The sequence below is a fragment of the Xenopus tropicalis genome, chromosome 3, assembly GCF_000004195.4.
Source record: "Xenopus tropicalis strain Nigerian chromosome 3, UCB_Xtro_10.0, whole genome shotgun sequence".
NCBI classification, from domain to species: domain Eukaryota; kingdom Metazoa; phylum Chordata; class Amphibia; order Anura; family Pipidae; genus Xenopus; species Xenopus tropicalis.
The window spans coordinates 153,083,656-153,107,655 of record NC_030679.2 but is presented as its reverse complement, the minus strand read 5'-3'; the positions used below and the strand labels follow the sequence as shown (position 1 = coordinate 153,107,655).

The window sequence follows — 24,000 nt, the reverse complement described above, 5'->3', positions numbered from 1 at the left end:
TCTGGATCTTCAAAAGCCACAACAACTGAATCTTTTACAGGCATTGTAGCATTTCTTATCCCGTCTGGTTGCCCTCCGAGGGGATTCCTCCTCAACTGCCTTTGCCTTCCCAACCTCTTTCACCCTCTGCTGGGGCAGATCAAGCTTCTGAACCAGTGCAAGATTCAGTTTGAGCTTACTCTGCGGGGTCCCTTACATCTTAAGTTGATGTTATTACTCTACTCTTTGGGAAGGCGTCCCCTCTATGGGAGTATGATGGTCCATTTGTCTCTAATGCTACCATTTTCTGCTTCTGTCTGCCTTGTGAAGATCACCCTGGGGTCACTCTCTCTCAAAGCGTTTGTACTTTGGCTGCTGAAGTTTCCTGGAAAAATGATGCGTCTGGCGACGGCTTTAAATCAGTTTCAAGAATTAGTTGGAAGCCAGTGTTTTGCCTTTTTATTTGAGGAGTTGGTGGGATATTAATGATCTGAGGAGGAAGGACCAGTGCACCAGAGGCCCCCCTTTAGAGGAAAATAACTCTCATCTGAAGCAGCGTAGGCGGTTTTTCATGGTGAGGGCAGTGAGGTTGGGGAATGCCCTGCTGGGGGTATTGGGTAGGGAGTTCCACAAGGTTAGGGCAGTGAGGAGGTAGGAGAATGCCCTGCCGGGGGATGTTGAGAGGGCAGATTCTATTAATGGCTATAAGAGGGGTTGGATGAATACCTAAGGCCACCTAAGGCCACTGCAGCAGTAAAAGCTGCAGTTAGTATTGATGTCAGTATATCTAGTTTATGTATGTGAGTGTATAGATAGGTCGGGATAGGTTTATGTGTTCGCTGGGTTCACCTAGACACCAGAATGAGAGAAAGACAATAACAAAAGTGTCTGAATTTTCTTTTGTGCCCTTTTGTCATGTTGAGGAGCCTCTGCAGCTCAGTGTCACTCGCTTGACTCCTCAGTAAGAACCTGCAGAAGAACGGCTGGTTTATGCTGGTATTGTGGCCATCTCCTTAAGATTTGCTCTTTAAGCCTAAGCAACAGGGAAACCCTGCCTACATCTGAGTGGTGAGTCTCCCTTAGGCAACCATTTTCACTCCCAGATACGTTACCTTCTAGAATCTTAATACCTGCTTCACTGTCCTTTGATTTTCAAGTCTCATTAATGCCAGGCTCTCCTGGATTCCAGTGTAGCTAGTAATTTCATTGACCTCTCCTCTGCAGAATCCTGGGGTTTTCCCTTTACAGCCTTTCAGGTTCCACTGTCTGCTCAAGCAGTGGATTGCAGACTTGTTAGTCCAGTACTCTTGACTAGAGGCCACTATCACTCTTCAGTTGCCAGAAGGTTGGCTTCATTCTGAAAAAAATTACCTTCTTGATCATAAGATGTCCCACTACTTCTGCCATCCTTTGTCTTCCTTGGTTAAGGCAGCATAACCTTATTATTGACTGGGCTTCAGGGCAACTCACCACTTGGGTTTCTTTCTGTTACACCAATTACCTGCCAGCTCCTCTCCATTGTATTCCAGTCTCCTCTGTTACTCATAATTAAACTTTTTTGCATGAATGTTACAAGGACTTTCTGGGTATTTAGAGATGAAAAAATGCCCCATGACTGTCCCATCACCTTGTTCCTGGAATGGTGCCTCCTAGAACTAGAACTTTTCCTTTTTCAGTTCCCAGAACTTAGGTCACAAAAGGGTACATTCAAAAAAATCTTTTCAAAAGTTTTATTAGAAAGTCCAGAAAAAGGGTGGTAGCCTTAGACCTGCATAAGAACATTGCTGCATTGATTACAGAGCCTTAAACAAGATCACTTCTTCCACTAATCCTTGACATTTTTGACAGACTGAAGAGCTAGATCTATGAGGAGCATCTATGAGGAGCATACAACCTAATTCCTATCCACCAGCAAGATAAGTGGAAGAAAGTTTCCAAGGAAACCTTGGGAGCCTCTGGTATCTGACACTGTCCTATAACTGGCCATACTCACATTTTATCTGCAAAGGACTTCCTTCAAAGATTCAGAACAAAGGATTAAAAAGTGAATAAATACCCCTATCATTTTTTTAATTAAATATCTGAATTTGAAAGTGGGTGTGAAATTGCTGGTTGGCAATTGGCTTCACATGAATTTCACATTTATCAACCGTGAAGTTTTTGATTTTTTCTTGATTTAAGTTTTTTGTGCTTAAAAAGCTCGAATTATGAGTTACAAGTTGTGGTTTGTAAACTCGAATGTCTTAAGTGCAAAAAAAACAAAAATTTGAATGTAAGAATTCGCCATGTAGAAGCTCAAGTCAAAGTCAAGTTATATTTGCAAACTCCTACATTTTGAGTTTTCGGACATAAGGGAAGGCAAGTATTAATGAAGCATATTGGCCCCATAAACTCAAAACTAAACTATTTGCCGCAGTCCCTGCAGACATTACAGTATTAACGCTCCAGGGCAGTGATATTTCCCCAAAAATCCCTAAAACCCTGATCAATGAGAATAATGGAAAACAAAAAGTGTTGCGACATATTTTCAACCAAAGAGGCAAATCTGTTGCTTTGGACAAGCTCCACAGCTTCCCCTACTTCCCCTCTTGACTGTCTCTCTCATTAGGCTCCACATTTCTCCACCCCCACTTTACTAGCCCATGCCAGTGGTTGCTGTTACTGGAAAATGCTAACATTCTAAAATATAAATTCTGCTGATTAACTTGCATTATTTTTATTTTTTCTCCAGAAAATGAATGAGAAGAACCAGACGTGGGTCAGTGAGATTGTTCTCTTGGGGTTTCAGAATCTCCACAACTTCAAGGTTCCCCTGTTCTCTCTGTTCCTTCTGATTTACATTCTGACAGTTTGGGAGAACGTCCTCATCATAGTGTTGGTGGCCTTCAGCCGGAACCTCCACTCCCCCATGTACTTCTTTCTCCAGCAGTTGGCCCTGACTGACCTTCTGGAGGCCTCAAATATTGTTCCCACCCTGCTCCAAACTGTAATACATGATGGGGCCACAGTGTCTCTTGTTGGGTGTTTAACACAAATGTATTTTTTGGGAGTTTTAGAAGTTTTTGAATGCATATTTCTAGCAGTAATGGCCTATGACAGATACGTGGCCATCTGCATCCCCCTGAGATACACTTCTATAATGTCCCACAGGGTTTGTGTTTACCTTACTGTTCTTTCATGGCTGCTTTCATTAAGTTCTGAAATCATTTTTATACATATGATTGGTTCCCTCCAATTATGTCACCAAAATACCATTAACCATTTCTTCTGTGATTTCTTTCCATTTCTAGAACTTTCCTGCTCAGATACTTTTTTCATAAAAATGAATGCAGTTTTGCTCTGTGTGTTCGTTATTTTACTTCCCCTGATACTCATCAGTGTATCATATATGTGTATTGCCCATGCAATCCTAAAGATAGTGTCCCATACCGGGAGGCAAAAAGCCTTCTCCACCTGCAGCTCCCACTTGGCCGTGGTCTCCATGTTTTATGGGACTCTGTGCAGCGTTTATGTGGTTCCCCCTGGAAACCAATCCCAGACCATAAGCAAAGTTCTTTCTCTCTTGTACACTGTAGTGACCCCATTGATTAACCCATTGATTTATTGTTGGAGAAGTACCGATATGACAGAATCCCTCAAAAAGCACAAAGATAGAATAACTGACTATAAAAATATGGGGATGAAACCCTTTTTGATTTACCTTCTACACATCAGATCTTAGTATAAAATGTACAATAGGTTTATACTCTAATAAAGTTCTCATTCTGTCTGATGTTTTGTTCTTTTTATATTATATATTAGCAGGATATATCTCGCAACGTTTACTATAAGTTCTGGTTTCAATCCCCTACATAGTCTTGTACGACGGTGACATTGAGAATATCATTTACCTTCAAATGACAAATTCCATTTTTCTAATCCCAACATGTCAATCAGATAGGTATTGCCCCGCCCAGACAAGGAGGTTGGAGCTATAACCCAGCCAATCAAAATGAATCATGACCTACAAGACCACTTGACTTCCTCCTCAGTTATACATTTGATATATGATACAAGGGTAAGTGAAAGTTTTTTCCGTATCCCTTCCACGTCAGTACAGATGGGATCTACCAAAGCCATAGCCCAAAACAATAAGGGGTGGGAATAAAATAACATAGAATAAAACCAACAGATGCTAAAGGCCAATGTCACAGCCATGAAACAGGGAAGCTGATATGAGTATGGGCCCTGGAAAGGAGAGACAAATACATGCAACATAGGAATGACTTGCCCCAGGACATGGTCAACCATGGATTCCCTTAAAGACTACATGGACTTCTACAATATGGCTGCCAACACATAAAACTCCACCTGAGAAGAATCTCCTGCTTGAAACAAGACACAGATGCCCAGTAAGAAGCAACCACCAGATTATCCAGAACATAAACTGGCAACAACTTGGATCTACCACTAGTGCCGGAGCTTTGCACGCCACCCTCATGATAGGATCCCAGAGAACCATTGTGTTTATGTGACAAAAAGTAATGTGATTCTAAGGATTTCAATTCAGTTCCGCCAGGCACATGGATTGGGCCGAATCGGAATCCTGGATTTGGTGAATCCCTTGGCTTGGCACTCAGCAGCATCCAGCCCCAAATACTCAAAAAGCTCATGTGTTTCTATAGGGACCAATCTCCTGACATAGTCCTGTCTCTTCTGCCTCTCTAGTAGAACATTCCCTGCCTTCCCGGACTGGTACCAGTAGAACTTGGGTTACACTGGGCTCTCCCACCCAAAATGGGCCTTCGCTAAGTAGAAGAGGAAGGGGAGGGAGTTGTGCAACTGTGCCTCTCTTGCTGCTATGCAGAAAAAGGAAAACAGAGGGCGCCAGGGGTTCTTGCAAATAACAAAATAACAAGTGTTTATTGAACCCCCACAGGGTCACTCACAATACAGCTTCTCAGGGGCCAGTGGTACAGGCAACACCTCATACTGAGTGTAATACAGACTGACACTCCCCTGAGTACAGACTTGGCAGGAATCTCACTTCCCCTCTGCCCCACCCCGTAGTGGATCCCCTCAGGGAATTATCTATCCTGATTCCCTATTCACTTGGATCCCTACAGGCAATGTGGCCTGGGAGAGATACATCCAAAACTGCCAGTCCTATGTAGGAGCTCAGAACTGCTCTTTCTAGCTCAACCCTAACTGCCTTACACCCCTAGAGTGGTACTGGTACGGGGGCCGAACCCTAACTGCCTTACACCCCTAGAGTGGTACTGGTACGGGGGCCGAACGCTAACTGCCTTACACCCCTAGAGTGGTACTGGTACGGGGGCCCAACCCTAACTGCCTTACACCCCTAGAGTGGTACTGGTACGGGGGCCCAACCCTAACTGCCTTACACCCCTAGAGTGGTACTGGTACGGGGGCCCAACCCTAACTGCCTTACATCCCTAGAGTGGTACTGGTACAGGGGCCCAACCCTAACTGCCTTACACCCCTAGAGTGGTACTGGTACAGGGGCCCAACCCTAACTGCCTTACACCCCTAGAGTGGTACTGGTACAGGGGCCCAACCCTAACTGCCTTACACCCCTAGAGTGGTACTGGTACGGGGGCCCAACCCTAACTGCCTTACACCCCTAGAGTGGTACTGGTACAGGGGCCCAACCCTAACTGCCTTACACCCCTAGAGTGGTACTGGTACGGGGGCCCAACCCTAACTGCCTTACACCCCTAGAGTGGTACTGGTACGGGGCCCAACCCTAACTGCCTTACATCCCTAGAGTGGTACTGGTATGGGGGCCCAACCCTAACTGCCTTACACCCCTAGAGTGGTACTGGTACGGGGGCCCAACCCTAACTGCCTTACACCCCTAGATCGGTACTGGTACGGGGGCCCAACCCTAACTGCCTTACACCCCTAGAGCGGTACTGGTACGGGGGCCCAACCCTAACTGCCTTACACCCCTAGAGTGGTACTGGTACGGGGGCCCAACCCTAACTGCCTTACACCCCTAGAGTGGTACTGGTACAGGGGCCCAACCCTAACTGCCTTACACCCCTAGAGTGGTACTGGTACGGGGGCCCAACCCTAACTGCCTTACACCCCTAGAGTGGTACTGGTACAGGGGCCCAACCCTAACTGCCTTACACCCCTAGAGTGGTACTGGTACAGGGGCCCAACCCTAACTGCCTTACACCCCTAGAGTTGTACTGGTACAGGGGCCCAACCCTAACTGCCTTACACCCCTAGAGTGGTACTGGTATGGGGGCCCAACCCTAACTGCCTTACACCCCTAGAGTGGTACTGGTACGGGGGCCCAACCCTAACTGCCTTACACCCCTAGAGTGGTACTGGTACAGGGGCCCAACCCTAACTGCCTTACACCCCTAGAGTGGTACTGGTACGGGGGCCCAACCCTAACTGCCTTACACCCCTAGAGTGGTACTGGTACGGGGGCCCAACCCTAACTGCCTTACACCCCTAGAGTGGTACTGGTACGGGGCCCAACCCTAACTGCCTTACACCCCTAGAGTGGTACTGGTACGGGGGCCCAACCCTAACTGCCTTACACCCCTAGAGTGGTACTGGTACGGGGGCCCAACCCTAACTGCCTTACACCCCTAGAGTGGTACTGGTACGGGGGCCCAACCCTAACTGCCTTACATCCCTAGAGTGGTACTGGTACGGGGGCCCAACCCTAACTGCCTTACACCCCTAGAGTGGTACTGGTACGGGGGCCCAACCCTAACTGCCTTACACCCCTAGAGTGGTACTGGTACAGGGGCCCAACCCTAACTGCCTTACACCCCTAGAGTGGTACTGGTACAGGGGCCCAACCCTAACTGCCTTACACCCCTAGAGTGGTACTGGTACGGGGGCCCAACCCTAACTGCCTTGAACTGTGTTTGAAATACTTTGGCAAAGTGTAAGAATGAAAGTTGAGGCTCAAGCTAAAGCCAAAGGGCCAGACAGTGCCCATACAATATAACTGGTTATCCTGTATTTCTGATCGGGCAGATGAGGCTGCTAATGATAATAATACTGACCCCTCAGATACACAACAAGCACATCATTATAGTGCGGTCAGGGCAACAACTGCACAAAAAGAAAGAATTGTTGTGTGGATTTGCTGAGGGGCAGATTTATTAGTGTTTAATTAGAGTTCATCAATGTAAATTTCCAGCAATATCTTGGGGTTTTTATCAATGGCTGAATGTAGAGATGCTCATTGGATAAACACACGTCAGGAATTGGGATCGGTTCTGTAATTTCACAATTTGATCAGTGTTACACAAACATTAAAAAAAACAGTTATTTTTAAAAAATGTTTTCAAATTTTATTTTTATATATTTAATATATAACTTCTACGGTGCCGAGGGCCGGAATTTCTCTAGCATACATGGTGGAGGGCCGCTAATGGAAGCCAGGTTTGACCACTCCCCTTTTTTAAGCTGCACCCACTTCAAACCACACTCATTTTATCACAAGAACTTTTAAGACCATGCCCACATTAATGGTGGTAGAGCACCAAAAACCCAAATGTTTGGTGCTCACTGCAGGGATATCAACCATCATTCATATGTGAAAGAATTATATTAAGACACACCCTTAAATCCATATGGCTCCTCCCCTGTGGATAGCACAGCAACCCCCAGCACTTAATTACACACCTTAGGGACCATTCAATGGCTATTTCCAACTGCTAACAAACTGCCAGAACAAACCCCTACCAGGTTCACCTCCCACAGGCAGCATAGGGCAGGCAGAGTATGGCACACACAGGCAGCATAGGGAAGGCAGAGTATGGCACACACAGGCAGCATAGGGCAGGTAGAGTATGGCACACACAGCCAGCATAGGGCAGGTAGAGTATGGTACACACAGGCAGCATAGGGCAGGTAGAGTATGGCACACACAGGCAGCATAGGGCAGGCAGAGTATGGCACACACAGGCAGCATAGGGCAGGCAGAGTATGGCACACACAGGCAGCATAGGAAAGGCAGAGTATGGCACACACAGGCAGCATAGGGCAGGCAGAGTATGGCACACACAGGCAGCATAGGGCAGGCAGAGTATGGCACACACAGGCAGCATAGGGCAGGCAGAGTATGGCACACACAGGCAGCATAGGGCAGGCAGAGTATGGCACACACAGGCAGGGTAGGGCAGGCAGAGTATGGCACACACAGGCAGCATAGGGCAGGCAGAGTATGGCACACACAGGCAGGGTAGGGCAGGCAGAGTATGGCACACACAGGCAGGGTAGGGCAGGCAGAGTATGGCACACACAGGCAGGGTAGGGAAGGCAGAGTATGGCACACACAGGCAGGGTAGGGCAAGCAGAGTATGGCACACACAGGCAGGGTAGGGAAGGCAGAGTATGGCACACACAGGCAGCATAGGGCAGGCAGAGTATGGCACACACAGGCAGGGTAGGGCAGGCAGAGTATGGCACACACAGGCAGCATAGGGCAGGCAGAGTATGGCACACACAGGCAGCATAGGGCAGGCAGAGTATGGCACACACAGGCAGGGTAGGGAAGGCAGAGTATGGCACACACAGGCAGGGTAGGGCAGGCAGAGTATGGCACACACAGGCAGCATAGGGCAGGCAGAGTATGGCACACACAGGCAGCATAGGGCAGGCAGAGTATGGCACACACAGGCAGGGTAGGGAAGGCAGAGTATGGCACACACAGGCAGCATAGGGCAGGCAGAGTATGGCACACACAGGTAACAAACAGGAAGGATATTGCAACCAAGCATATTAACCAAACTCTTTCCCAGGTCTTGCTTAAAAGAATAGAAATGGTATGGTTTTCAGAATGGAAAGGGTTTAGTATGGAAAGGGTTAAGCAGAAGGATGAAGCAGAATCCATAGTAACTAGTTGGTATCAGGAACCAGGAATATTGACGTTCTACTCCCTCATTTTGCTCAGGAATCATGTGGATATAAAAGTGGCCCTAACAACCCTTCCCCATCACATGATTGGCCGGCAGGATGGACTCCATTAACTGTTTTTCTGCCCAAACAGATTAAAAGTGAAAATAACTAAAAAAAAATAACTAAAGAAAGAAACAAAAACAGAGAAAAGATAAGAGCATTACCCTCCCACTGTCAGCTTCATAATGACAGTTTGTGTTTATGTGACCGGTCCTTTCCGACTGTCCTAAGGGCAAATGTGTCTCCTCATTCATTCAGTGTTATAAGGAACTCAATAACAAGTTTATTTGGATTTAAAAAGAAATTACAAAGTACAAATTAGCCGATTCCCCAATGATTGGAATTTAGGAAAAATGGAAATATTATTTTTGTAAAAGTATTCAGCTCTCACATTTTAACATTGTGTAGTTGTGCCTTTGGCAACAATAACTGTTTTTGTGCTTTTGGGGTAAGTAGGTACCAGTTTTGCACACTGTTTGAAAGGATTTTTCCCCACATTGGCCAAGTTGGTTGGACCCTTGGAGTACTCGGAGCTCAAATAGGGACACAGATCCTCAGTTGGATTGAGATCAGGGCAGAGATATTCTCCTTCATGTTCTTGAGCCTCTCATGTTACTTTATTGTACCTTGTGTTTAGGATCATTGTCCTGTAGGATCATTGCCCCATCCATTCTTCCTCCTATTGTGGTTAGATGCCCATTCCCTGCTGGTGAAAAGCAGCCCCACAATATGATTTTACCACCTCCATACTTTGATATAAGTCAGCTTGGTCCTGTAAAACACTGGTCTGTAAACTATTTATTACTCCATAGAGGCATAAGTGTGCCAGGATATTGGCCTAGAGGTATGGAAATAATGTTTTGTGATCAAATGACACACAGATAGTACTTTGTGGCCAAAGTAGTGTGGGGCTAATCCAACAGTGGTGCACACCTCACATCTACAGTGGCTTAGGGTGGCGTGATGTTCTTGGGCTGCTCTTCATCAGGGGTTGGGCATCTTCTTATTATAAAAGCAGTAATAGAAAAGTCCAGGGAGACCCCACAAGGGAACTTGGGTCAGACTGCCAAAAAGTGCATCTTGGGAGAAACTGATCTTTCATTAGGAGAAAGATCCCAATCACAAGGCAATGGAACAATGGAGTCTGGAGTGGTACCATGAAACAATATCATCAGGGGTGTCAATCAGCCGAATGTCTAGTTATTAAACTGGAGCACAATGCTGCCCCCCTCAACCAGAGCATGGGGGTGGCACTGGGAAGGCTACCTCACATCTACAGTGGCATATGGTGGCGTGATGTTCTTGGGCTGCTCTTCATCAGGGGTTGGGCATATTCTTACTATAAAAGCAGTAATAGAAAAGTACAGGGAGACCCTGCAAGGGAACTTGGGTCAGACTGCTAAAAAGTGCATCTTGGGAGAAACTGATCTCTCATTAGGAGAAAGATCCCAATCACAAGGCAATGGAACAATGGAGTCTGGAGTGGTACCATGAAACAATATCATCAGGGGCATCAATCAGCCGAATGTCTGGTTATTAAAGGACCAGTAACACCATTTAGACCTCCCAGTCCAAATCAATCAACTTACAGTTTTTACTTCAAATGCTCTGCTGCATGCTGCTTTGCTATAATACATCAGTAAAAAATCCAAACCGACGCTTTCCTGTGGAGTAAATAGGGTGTTCGCCATCTTGCAGGGCCTGAAAGCTTCTTCTCCCCTATGTGCGCGCTGCCGACAGCTTCTTCCTGCTTTTCGTTTCAAAAATCCCGCCTCCGTGACGTCACGTCGCTTAGCAACCAGGGAAGCTACTCTGCAGCGTTTCCCTTCAGCAGCCGTTCCATGAATGTGCCTCTCCTCCCACCAGCTCTCCTTTCAGTGTCGCTCTCCCCTACAAGCTGTGCTGTTCCATGAATGTGCCTCTCCTCCCACCAGCTCTCCTTTCAGCGTCTAAGCCGTGCCGTTCTATCAGGTGTGCCTCTCCTCCCACCAGCGTGTCTTCAGCACAGCGATCCCTGCACTTCCTGGTTACAGCCGGATGTCTTGTGAAGAGGAGATATGTCGGGGACGCGCACACACTATGGGGTAGTCGCCATATCGCCTTTTTTCAAATACTATGGAGAGGAGTTTTACTAGGGATTGTTTTGCTAAATACAAGGTAAATAACTACAATTCAGCTGGACATGGGTGTTAGTTAGAGGGTGTAGTTTTTATTTTTTTAATAATATTTTTTACTGTTACTGTTCCTTTAAACTGGAGCACAATGCTGCCCCCCTCAACCAGAGCATGGGGGTGGCACTGGGAAGGCAACCTCAGGGCGGCCTGGGCCCCAACAAACCTCTGTTCATATGAGCAATGTATTGCATGGTCATTTTTAAAGTGAGTTAAGTTTAATACTGAATAATAGTAATAATAATAATTGTTATGATTAAACAATATTTTAGCCAATTGTATGAACTGAGACAAACTATAATAATAATAATCATTGGTTCATTTTGATTTTATTTTATTAACTAAAACAAAATATTACAATTAGTAGCAGCAGTAGTAGTAATAATAATGATAATAACTATAATTGGTTTATGGAAAAAAAGATTTTATTTTATTAACTAAAGAAAAATATATTTTTTAAATGAAGAAAAAAGTAATGGAGAAGCCTCCTATGAAATAAATTCCCACCAGAACAGGAAACAGAAGACTCCATGTTAAGGGCAACTGATTAGTGATGAGTGAATCTTTCCCATTTTGCCTCGCCGAAAAAATTCACGACACAGTGAAAATGTTTTCGACTTTTTTGATGCAGCCACAATTTGCAACTTTTTCCTCACTACAACTGACTATATATTCATGAAAATTCCAACTTTACAACTATTTCCATTAATGCAAGTCTCAGTGTTATTATGAATAAATGCAGCTGATACCAACGTCACTATTCAGCCAGTAGCACTTTGGGTAAGGGGGTCTATTTAGCTTCCAAGTGCAAAAGTGTGAGAATGAGATCTATGCCTCTCACCCCAGTCGTGCCCTTATCTACCCCCATTCCATATCATTCTGCACAAGGGCTGTTTTTGAACGTATCCAGGGAAGGTTGGTTGGTTCAATTTCTAATAATGCAATAGTGATAGATCTATGGGATGTTTCTCCGTTCACATTCTGTTCTACAGTATTTCAGTTTCAGATTATTTCTCAGACAGATATTGTCCCAATTGAAGTCAAGACACCATCCCTGAATGTCCTGCAAGTCCCTCAAAGGGTTATGGCACTTCAGTAAGGAGATGGTGAAGGATTTTGGATCACAGCAGTCCATCTAATTAAGGAGTTGCCTCATGGGACCAATGGTGCTCTCGGAAAGGTTTAATTGCATTAAATGAGTTAATAATGATGAGTAAATTTCACAAATTTTTCCGCAAAGCTAAACAGGACAGATTCGCTAATCACTAGAGTTTTTACATAAGATAACAGTTTCTGTCATGACTAGTAATGAGTAACATTTTTCACCAGGCAGGGATTTGTTACAAAATTTCGCATTTCGACATTTTTTTGGACACAAAAATTGTAGTAAAAAAAGTAGCCACATTACACAGATTTTTGCAAATTTTTCCACAAAGCTAAACGGGACAGATTCGCTCATCACTAGTCATGACGCATTTAACACACAATGACAAGTGGATCCATCTGTATGATTTCCTGGGTATAAAGTTGACCAGGTCTTGGTCAGTTATGTTGGTTTAAAAGAAAACCCAGAAAAGTCTGCCAGAGGGGAGTAATTATACACAATACAAAGGGATTGCTGATCCCCATCTTTAATATATATTTATACCATTTCAGTTGCAAATTACCATTTTGGACAACTCATTGGATACATGTTAACGTCAATATACAGATGTAGGTATGTGACTAGGCCTAATGGTCAATATAACGTGTGTGAAGATCTGGACACCAAACTTCTTTATAAGTGTAAGGCGATAGTTAAATGGAGGTATTTACTTCTCCGGGGACTTCACCAGAAATGTATTCACGTGACTCATCAGAAGGGGGCCCTTGCATATGTTGGAGAGGGTGTTGCTAAATGACTGTTTTCAATAATTGGCCTCTCAAGTGCAAGCTAGGTAAGCTGCAGCAGTCCCTGGGTCTCTACACTTCATCCCTACTCTTTGGCCCAGGACTCTAGTCCTCAGTAATCTCCTTGGTGGAACTCAGGTTGCTCACTTACTACCCTACTGGCTTTCCTATCAGGCCTAGTCTTCTACCTGGTTCCCCCTGTCTTTCCAGATGGAATTCACAAATGAAAAAGCCCAGGATGCTTTAGAAGAGTTCCTGAACTTTGAAGAGATTATTTTACCACAGGAAAGGGAGACTATGGCCCTTCTACATGAAGGATCCATTTAGCTGTCTGAATAAAAGGGTAGCTACTTTATCAGTCACCTACATAAGAGGGCACAATAAAGCTTTTACTACCATTGAACCAGTTAGATTTGGCATGGGTAATAGCTATCAATATAATGCAAAAAGTCAAAAAGAAAAATGTTCACTATGTACATTTAGCAAAGAGAGAGCTATAAAGATTCCTTGCATGATTCACTTGCTAAGTGAGTTTAGTTAAAATGCTGTTTGACGTCTGAGTATTTCTTCACAGTGTGTTTCTTCTCCAGAAAATGTCCATGAAGAACCAGACGTGGGTCAGTGAGATTGTTCTCTTGGGATTTCAGAATCTCCACAACTTCAAGGTTCCCCTGTTCTCTCTGTTCCTTCTGATTTACATTCTGACAGTTTGGGAGAACGTCCTTATCATAGTGTTGGTGGCCTTCAGCCGGAACCTCCACTCCCCCATGTACTTCTTTCTCCAGCAACTGGCCCTCTCTGATCTACTGGAGTCCTCAAATATTGCCCCCACTCTGCTCCTAACTGTGATGCAAGATGGAATCACATTGCCCTTCGCTGGCTGTATGACGCAATTTTATTTTTTTTCTGCTACAGAAGGCTTTGAGTGTTTGCTCCTAGCAGTAATGGCCTATGACAGATATGTGGCCATCTGCATCCCCCTGAGATACACTTCTATAATGTCCCACAGGGTTTGTGTTACATTCATTGTTCTATCTTGGGTGCTTGGCCTCATGTCTGCCCTGCCCCTTGCCAATATCATGGCTACCCTGCAATTCTGTGACCAAATTACTATTGACCATTTCTTCTGTGATTTTTTCCCTCTTCTACAGTTTTCCTGCTCAGATACTTTCTTAGTACATATAATTATGATCTTAGAGTCTATCCCTGTGGTTTCCCTTCCCTTTATCCTCATCAGTGTATCATATATGTGTATTGCCCATGCAATCCTAAAGATAGTGTCCCATACCGGGAGGCAAAAAGCCTTCTCCACCTGCAGCTCCCACTTGGCCGTGGTCTCCATGTTTTATGGGACTATAATTAGTATCTATATGGTTTCCCCCAGTAAAGAATCACAGACCACAAACAAATGTTTGTCTATTCTGTACACTATAGCGACTCCATTGATGAACCCACTTATTTACAGCCTAAGAAGTAGCGATATCAGACAAGGCCTTGGCCTCCTGACAGCTAAGAGCTGAGCACTAGTACAGGTAGAAACTATTAAGTGCACAGAAATCTTACAGGAATCTCCTTACGACCAGTGATGGGCAAAATGTTTTGCCAGGCATGGATTCGAAGCAAATTTCTGCGTTTCGCCATTGGCAGATTGTTTCACAAAACGAATGAAAAAATTTGCGGGCTACAAAAGAATAGCCACGTAACAAAAGAATAGCCGTGGGCGACAAAAGAATAGACGCGGGTGACAAAAGAATAGCCGTGCGACAAAAGAATAGCCGCAGGTGACAAAAGAATAGCCGCGCGTGACAAAAGAATAGCCGCGGGTGACAAAAGAATAGCCATGCGACAAAAGAATAGCCGCAGGTGACAAAAGATAGCGCGTGACAAAAGAATAGCTGCGCGTGACTAAAGAATAGCCGCAGGTGACAAAAGAATAGCTGCGCGATAAAAGAATAGCAGCATGACAAAAGAATAGCCTCGGACAACAAAAGGATAGCCGCGGGCAACAAAAGAATATCCGCGCGACAAAAGAATAGCCGGGGACCACAAAAGAATAGCCACGCGACAAAAGAATAGTTGCGCGACAAAAGAATAGCAGCGCGTCAAAAGAATGGCCTCGGGCAACAAAAGAATAGTCGCGCGACAAAAGAATAGTTGCGCAACAAAAGAATAGCCACGCGACAATTTTTTTTGACGCACAACATTTTCGCCATTTCGCAAATTTTTCGCTCATCACTACTTACGACTGCGCATATAACAATGTGCTACTATGGTCGCCACCATGTTTTCCCAATAAAGCTAAAGTCACTTTTAATATTATTAATATTATTATTACAAATACTTCTCAGTAAATCAATAATCAAATCACTGTGGCCCAACACAGGGTCAGACTGGGGGGTGCAGGGCCCACCAGGGCTCCCACCCCACTCTTCCCCCCCAAGCACATGTGCAATATTCCTACCTTAGGCGTGGCAGGGGAGGGGAGGGATGTCTTCTCCCAGTAGAAGTGCCAACGGGGATCAGATCTGGCCCAGTGGGGCCCACCAGGGCTGCGGGCCCACTGGGTTTTTTCCCCGGTGCCTCTAGGCCCAGTCCGACCCCACCCTGGCCCAACATACATTGTACATTGTATAGCAGTGGCCATAGTCACATTTTCCTCAATAAATGGCCACATTTAGCCATAATTACATGAGGTTGATGGTGCTACAGAGTTAACTTAAATTAAACCCAACCAAAAAAAAAAGATAGACCCAGTGCCCAAACCCAACACTCAGACCATCCTTGGATAGAAAAAAACATCCACGGTCATTATTAGCAGTGAATTGTCTAAACCAAAGTAAAAGAGACATGTGCTTGGCTCGATGTTGACCCAAAAGCTCAGAAGTCCTTATATAAAATCCCAACGTTTGCCCACCGCCATTGTTCCCACCGCCATAACATTGTTCATAACATGCACTTAGGGCTCACGTTCCTTGGTGCAAACTCTTTCTGGGGTCCCAGCTCCCCAGATACAACCACCCTGCTCGACTAACAAAGGAAGAAGCATGTGTTTTCCAGTTGCTAAATTACAGCCAATAGGAAGCAGTGACACATATCCCTGTGACAATGGTTTACATTAGTAGTTTGGGATTTCCAAGTCACAGGTGATATTTACACAATGGGTCCCTACAATAATAAATATATAATAAAAAACAACAAATCAATAACCAAAATAATATTAAAATGGAAAAAAATATGAGATGTATCCAACGGGCTGGTAATTACCCCAAACCCCACAGTCTCCTGAAGGTTTCTCAGTAGGTTGTACAGCCGTGGGGGTAACTGCCATTGGTTACTAGAAGTAGATCTGTTCTTCCCTGTCCATCAAATGATAAAATTTAATTCCAGTGGAGAAAAGTGAATCACTAAAGAAAAGCACCAAAAAATGACACAAAAGATAAACTGACAGTTTATGATAATGTCACCGGTCCTAAACGTATATGTGTGTGCGTTCATTTACTGTTTATTTAATGTCAGAATTAGCAGAGTAACAAGTTTGAGTTAAAAAAAATTACAAAGTACAAATTAGCAGATTCCCCAATGATTGGTAATTAATCCAAACCCCCGAGTCTCTGGGAGATTCCCCAGTAGGTTTCCCAGCTGTGGGGGTTACTGGTTGATAAAAGGAGATCTGTTCCGCTGTTCCCTGCCCAGTCAGTACCTGGTGCCGCTCAGGTCAGTGTAATGTTAGAAGAACAGTTTATTCATTATGTGCCTGTTGGTTATATCACAATTACCCCTCCTGTAATATAGACATTTCATTTGGTAACAGGGGGTTTATTACTTATATTTATCTTTCAGGAAACATTTCTTCTATCTTGGGTTGAAGGAACAAGAGAACATCTGCTGGGCCTTCCCAAGGATCTCTTCCAACTGTCTCCAGATCCGGTGAGTAGGATATTCCCCCAAGAACATCTTTCCTGTAAAGTGATTTGATTGGAAAGAAATGGTTGGGATTGTGTTAGCAAAATGGCAGGAGAAGTTCTGGCCTGAGAGCCAATGAGGGCTGAGAATTTGTATAACATATTTGGATTGGGTTAGAGATCTGTTTATTACAAACAGAGTGTATAGTGATTACCTGAGAGAAATGGTGGTTAGAAAATGAATTGATCATACAAAGATGTGCCCTTAGAGCTCATTGGTGAGTCAGTGGGTGAGACCATTCCGGTGGGGGCCAATCCTGTTACTTCAAGCACTGAGAATGCTGGGAAGGCAATTAAGTCATTGTATGTTGACATTTTCCTAGATAAATCTTTATTAATTGGATCTATACATTTAATATTAATTCAAAGTTTTGTCTATGATGGTGTGTAACAAGCTCCCTTATTCCCTCCTGAGGAAGGGTCTGTTCAATCCTCCCTTGGCCATTTATTATGTGAGGCCATTCCGGTAGGTTCCCTTCAGGGGCAGAGTAACAGGAGCAGATTACAGATTAGAGAAATACAGTAATTACAGTCGCCTTATTGATGTTCTACATTACAGGGCCAAACTGTTCTGCTGAAGTTGCAGGATATTGGGGGGAATATCCATGGGTTGCACCATCTGTAACATTCTGGGGGGGACACTAAGAACCAATGGAGACAATAGACACAACACCCAGTATTTTGGTTCTGATCTCGCTATTTAGGGAGATTGGGTTAGAGACAATCTATTTGTAGAGGTGGGAAAGGCTCATTTATACAAGGGGCAGATTTGCCTGATATTGGATCTTTAGGGAGATTAAAGCCCCTGCAGTTATCAGTATAGAAAAGCCTCTTTGTATTGGTACCAATTGGTGGGAAGGATTTAGGCATCAAATAAACCCGAGGAATGATTACAGATGATTTTTTATATTTCCAATATAAAGTCACCTTCATGTTGGAAAGTTTTCCATTCCCAGACCTGCTGCATCTGAAGCTTCTGTCTCTTTAATTCTAATGCTACCCGGAGATCTAGATGTCGATGATGTGCAATTAAAAACATTTTACCCTTCATATAACTACATGCAAAAAATATATTTCCAAAATGTATATACCCTCTTCATATCTATGTAATTACTGTAAATTCATTTGTTTTGCACAAACTGTCAGGAGAAATGTCTGGCAGATAGCCTCCAGCTATTGTTTGGGAATCCCATGTGATGGGGACCCCATTGGTGCCTTTATGCAGTCCAACATCTCTCCATAGGCCCCAAAGCCACAGTTCTGATCAGACCAATTCGGCCCAACATCTGATTGGCCAGGGCACACCTGTTTGGTGACCGGGCAGGATCTCAACAATTTCATCAGTATCAGGTAGATCATCTCCACCAATATTTTCTTTACCCGGGTTTTACTCCCTTGCAGTTCTGAAGGCCTTTCATAGCTTGCATTCTCCTGCCCTGGGTCCATTGCAACTCTTGCTCTCCAAATCCCCCTCCCACCCCTCTATCAAAAGCAAACAACAGACAGTTTAGGGCAGCTTCCAAAGGAATACTTTCCTGTTCAGCCCCTTCTCCCTCTCTCCTCCTCCCTTGCCATTTTTTGAAGTTCATTACTGATCAGATTTATTTGATAGGTCAGTCTGCACTGATGGGTCTTTGCTTTGGTGTTTAGTGATGAACGAATCTGTTTCATTTTGAATTTCCGAAAAATTTACAAAACAGCAGAAAAATTTGCGGCTTGACGTATGCAACTTTTTTTGACACAACTTATCACCACAACTTATTTGACGTGACCACGAGGAGAAGCATCTGTAGCACTTTTTGTGGCCAGGTTTAGCCCTGTGGGGGCACTATTTTGATGAAAGGAAGGATGGAAAGTTCTCCTGTTAGAATACGAAAGTCACTTCCTCCCTATAAGGCAGGTCGCCCTTCTTTCCCTTCCATTCCGCCATAGCAAATTCCTACTGGGCAAATATAAAATTGTGAGCATTTATAAGGGTAACAATGGTCTTTTTCTGGTGCAGCTTCCATGGCTGAAGAGGAGGCTGATGGCACTGGTTCTTTCAGGGTTTTTTGTAGATGTTTCAAAGCCCCTCCTGGTGATGTGCACCTCTGTCTGTGGTAACATTTGGCCCCTTACGCTGCTCAGTGAGTACATTTCAGCATTCAGATCATTCACTTTGGATAAATAGAATTGCTGATCCTCCATCTTTGTGAGAGAGTAGAGGCTGAAGGCCGGCTTTAGCTCAACATTCAGTGGTTTCCTTTTTGTCTCTAGTCCCTCCATCAGTTTGATTAACTGAATCAGTCAGTCACTGTTAGTCTAAGACAGCCCGTCCCACTAATGCATTGTCATGGGTTCTGTGCACTCTACCATTCAAGCTGGGAACTCCAACATGTCCACCTCCTACCCCTAAGATAGCCACCACCCAAATCAGGAGTAGCAAGATGGCCACCACCCAATCCAAAAGCTCCTTGCAGTTCTGAAGGCCTTTCATACCTTGCATTCTCCTGCTCTGGGTTCCATTTCATCTCTTGCTCTCAGAATCCCCCTCCCACCCCTCTATCAAAAGGAAAAGTTTGAACAACAGACTGTTTAGGGCAGCTTCCAAAGGAACATTATCCTGTTCAGCCCCTTCCCCCTCTCGCCTCCTCCCTTGCCATTTTTGAAGTTCATTGTGTTCCTCAATAACTTTTTCCAAGATTTTTGCCTACTGATCAGATTTATTTGAGAGGTCAGTCTGCACTGATGGGTCATTGCGTAGGAGTTTAGTGATGAACGAATCTGTTCCATTTTGCAAAACTACAGAAAAATTTGCGGCTACCACATGACATGTCTGCCATGAAGCTATCGCTACTCTTTGCCACCTCCAATATGGCGGCCAATAACATTCTCTTCCTTTTTAGCAGCCATGTTCTTCAGAGATCCAAGATGGCCACTGGGATATTACTGCTTTGCATTCATTGCTTTCTTATTGTAAGGAGTTCCCTTCCCCAGAGCAGTGGAAACCTGGTATTGAGCAAGGAAAGTGTTTTTGGGAGTTTGTACAGCACTTACAGATGTGCCATCCTGGGTATTTGTACCAACATTGTGCAACTTGTATTAGCAGTGTGTGTGATACATTACCCAGCAATGTATTGTCACTGGGCAGCAGAACTTGCTCCCCCACAGAGGAACTAGGAGACCCTTGATGGTTTGGGGCAGTCGCTGCCTGGGGAACCACATGTTTTGTGATACATACAGTGTTGATATCAGCCCAGTATTTGATTGTTCTTTGTTAACCTGTTACGTGATTAACTCTTGTGGCAGTTTTTTCTAGATAATGAATGAGAAGAACCAGACGTGGGTCAGTGAGATTGTTCTCTTGGGGTTTCAGAATCTCCTCAACTTCAAGGTTCCCCTGTTCTCTCTGTTCCTTCTGATTTACATTCTGACAGTTTGGGAGAACATCCTCATCATAGTGTTGGTGGCCTTCAGCCGGAACCTCCACTCCCCCATGTACTTCTTTCTCCAGCAGTTGGCCCTCTCTGACCTACAGGGCTCCACAATTATTGTCCCCACCCTGCTCCAAACTGTAATGAAGGGAGGCACCAGAGTCTCCCTTGTTGGCTGCATCTCTCAATGGTATTTTTTTTCCAGCTCTGATGCGTTTCAGTGTTTGCTCCTAGCAGTAATGGCCTATGACAGATACGTGGCCATCTGCATCCCCCTGAGATACACTTCTATAATGTCCCACAGGGTTTGTGTTACATTCATTCTCATGTCATGGGCTGTTGGCTTTGGCCTTGCAGTGATTACAGTGAATCTAATAGGGATCCTAGAGTTCTGTGACCAAAATATCATTGACCATTTCTTCTGTGACTTCTTTCCTCTTATAGAACTTTCCTGCTCAGATACGTTCTTACTGCAATTAGAAGCATTTATTGTCTCAGTCCCTGTAATCTTTATACCTTTTTTAGTTATCAGTGTATCATATATGTGTATTGCCCATGCAATCCTAAAGATAGTGTCCCATACCGGGAGGCAAAAAGCCTTCTCCACCTGCAGCTCCCACTTGGCCGTTGTCTCCATGTTTTATGGGACTATAATTTCTATTTATGTGGTTCCCCCCAGAAAAGAATCCCAGACAATAAGCAAAGTTCTCTCTCTGTTATACACCATAGTGATCCCTTTGAGTAACCCACTAATTTACAGCCTGAGAAATAAAGACATACATGCTGCCCTTATATTGATTAAACCCATTAATGTAAATAAGTGAATATCGCCATGTATCTTCTCTACTGTATCCCCAGTCCCTGCAGTTTCCCTATACTGTGTGGCCTCTGTGTTTTCTGGAGACAATATTTCAGTATCTGATATTGAACATCTCGTATAACCAACGGGTGGGGTGAACGCTCTTTCTGTTCTACCCAGTGAAAAAAATTTTCAACTTCCAAGTTTATGTATTGGGCGGCCCAATCAGCCTTAGAGCAAGTGAGGTGTAAAACCTGCCCCCACATTTACCCCACAGGCCGGGCACCTATAGCACATTGCTGTCAGGAACATTTAATAAGGGGATCATTCTCCTGCATATGGTCTCCCTTATCCTCTATGTGTGTCAAACCCCCAACTACAGGGTTATATGTGGGGGAAACTGGGCAAAAACCTACAATGGTGAATGGTCCTCCAACACAATCTCAATGGATCTCCCAGTAGCAAGGCACGTTTGTAGCAGTGAGACCAGTATCAATGAGCTGAGAGTCACTGTACTAATGGGCAACTGTAAAGCACAACGGGAACAAAAGGAGTGAGAAATGAAGTTCATGCAAAAATTCCCTTTAACAAGGACTCAACAGGGACAGAAGCTTAATGGCAAGACTTCCATCACCTCACAACTAGGTGTTAATTATAAAAACCTATACAGAGGATCCTGACTGAGGGAGGTTGATCCTTATCTGTATGAGAGGCTGATCAATATCTGTACGGGAGGCTGATCAATATCCGTATGGGAGGCTGATCAAAATCAGTATGGGAGGCTGATCAATATCCGTATGGGAGGCTGATCATTATCCGTATGGGAGGCTGATCAATATCCGTATGGGAGGCTGATCAATATCTGTATGGGAGGCTGATCAATATCTGTATGGGAGGCTGATCAATATCCGTATAGGAGGCTGATCAATATCCGTATGGGAGGCTGATCAATATCCATATGGGAGGCTGATCAATATCCGTATGGTTGGCTGATCAATATCCGTATGGGAGGCTGATCAATATCTGTATGGGAGGCTGATCAATATCCGTATGGGAGGCTGATCAATATCCGTATGGGAGGCTGATCAATATCCGTATGGGAGGCTGATCAATATCTGTATGGGTGGCTGATCAATATCCGTATGGGAGGCTGATCAATATCTGTATGGGAGGCTGATCAATATCCATGTGGAACCTCTGGCCCAATTGACTACGATTTGCCTGACTTTTTTGTGCCTCCCTTGGAAGTATTTGCTGTTCCAGTATTTCTGCCTCCATAAGGCCGCTCCTGCCTCACTCTTGGGTGCCCTTCCCACTGGGGGGGGGGGCAGGAGAGGCAAATCCTCATTGTGGTTCCAATGAACTGTGAGTACCTGACACTCTGCTAATAGGGGGAGCACAGTGCGGAACGGACCTCCACTATTACAGTTTGCTGCTCCGGCACCTGATTGACTGGACTAGTGGAGCCACCCCCATTTAAGAAAAATCATGTGACTACCAGACCAGCAAGTGCCAATATACAGTTAGTGTTCCTCACAACAGGCCAATGGATTCTTTGTAGCACTAATCATGGGGATTCATTATGGTTCTGAATCTCCTGGTCAGTATGGAACTGGTCTTCTTATGATGGAACCTACAGATCTGTTAGAGGGTGAAAAAGAAAAAAATAAATAAATAAAACAAATGTAAAATATAATGAATTATTATAAATATAAATTATCAGATTCCCCCAATGATTGGTAATTATTCCAACCCCCCGAGTCTCCCGGAGATTCCCCAGTAGGTTTCCCAGCTGTGGGTGTTACTGGCACCGGGTAATAAAAGGAGATCTGTTCTTCCCTGCCCAGTCAGTATCTGGGGTGGTTCTGGTAGGTGCAAATCAGTAGAATATTCCCCCAAGAACATCTTTCCTGTAAAGTGATTTGATTGGAAAGAAATGGTTGGGATTGTGTTAGCAAAATGGCAGGAGAAATGCAGAGCAGGTTACACATTGGGAGAAGCTCATGGTGGCATCTTCCTATGGTTCCACAGTATCTGGGGCGGTTCTGGTAGGGGCAAATCAGTAGAATATTCCCCCAAGAACATCTTTCCTGTAAAGTGATTTGATTGGAAAGAAATGGTTGGGATTGTGTTAGCAAAATGGCAGGAGAAATGCAGAGCAGGTTACACATTGGGAGAAGCTCATGGGGGCATCTTCCTATGGTTCCACAGTATCTGGGGCGGTTCTGGTAGGGGCAAATCAGTAGAATATTCCCCCAAGAACATCTTTCCTGTAAAGTGATTTGATTGGAAAGAAATGGTTGGGATTGTGTTAGCAAAATGGCAGGAGAAATGCAGAGCAGGTTACACATTGGGAGAAGCTCATGGGGGCATCTTCCTAGGGTTCCACAGTATCTGGGGCCGTTCCGGTAGGTGCAAATCAGGTGAGTAGTGGGATTTTGTGTGTAAGATAATGACACACAGTACGGTCTGGCAAGGAGATCAATAAAACAAATTGTAGTAAAATTTAATTTATATTCTGACTGAAAAATATTTCCACAAATTAGGAAAGAAATAAAGTGAAATGTAGATGTAGAAAACATACAAACTGAGATTTTTATTTATTTGAAAAATTCATTTGGAGAAAGAAAAACCCAGATCAGCAGGAATCCGAGGATTTTGATAATAAGAAACCAGGTGAGAGTTTAGGAACTCACAAGCAGTTTAGAAGCTGAAGGCTTGAGCTTTCTTAATTCGGCCCCATAGACTTTAGAGGATCTAACGGCCTGTGTGTTCTTCTGCCATAGGTTCTGGTCTCAGTTAAGGTTCTATTCCTGTGTCAGGCTTCCTTCTCTCCTGGCAACTTGTTATTC

The 24,000-nt window shown here is 44.3% G+C and overlaps 3 protein-coding genes across 3 annotated transcripts; all 3 read left to right on the top strand.

The window, feature by feature from the left end:
• The first annotated feature begins 2,713 nt into the window (after positions 1 to 2,713).
• LOC100493416 (olfactory receptor 5G3-like) lies at positions 2,714 to 3,700 on the top strand. Its single transcript, XM_012953931.1, has one exon. The coding sequence runs from the start codon at positions 2,714 to 2,716 to the stop codon at positions 3,698 to 3,700; it is 987 nt and encodes a 328-aa protein (XP_012809385.1).
• Positions 3,701 to 13,567: 9,867 nt separating this feature from the next.
• LOC100493246 (olfactory receptor 1468-like) lies at positions 13,568 to 14,546 on the top strand. The gene has a single exon (XM_012953930.2). It carries the CDS (start codon positions 13,568 to 13,570, stop codon positions 14,492 to 14,494), a length of 927 nt encoding a protein of 308 aa, XP_012809384.1. The 3' UTR covers positions 14,495 to 14,546.
• A 5,029-nt stretch (positions 14,547 to 19,575) lies between these two features.
• On the top strand, positions 19,576 to 22,792 carry LOC108646269 (olfactory receptor 11L1-like). The gene has a single exon (XM_031898189.1). The coding sequence runs from the start codon at positions 20,238 to 20,240 to the stop codon at positions 21,171 to 21,173; it is 936 nt and encodes a 311-aa protein (XP_031754049.1). The 5' UTR covers positions 19,576 to 20,237; the 3' UTR covers positions 21,174 to 22,792.
• Positions 22,793 to 24,000: the final 1,208 nt, after the last annotated feature.

Bases quoted from the DNA above. Each gene is read 5' to 3' on its own strand.
- LOC100493246 (XM_012953930.2), top strand. From the start codon at position 13,568: ATGTCCATGAAGAACCAGACGTGGGTCAGTGAGATTGTTCTCTTGGGA.
- LOC100493416 (XM_012953931.1), top strand. From the start codon at position 2,714: ATGAATGAGAAGAACCAGACGTGGGTCAGTGAGATTGTTCTCTTGGGG.
- LOC108646269 (XM_031898189.1), top strand. From the start codon at position 20,238: ATGAATGAGAAGAACCAGACGTGGGTCAGTGAGATTGTTCTCTTGGGG.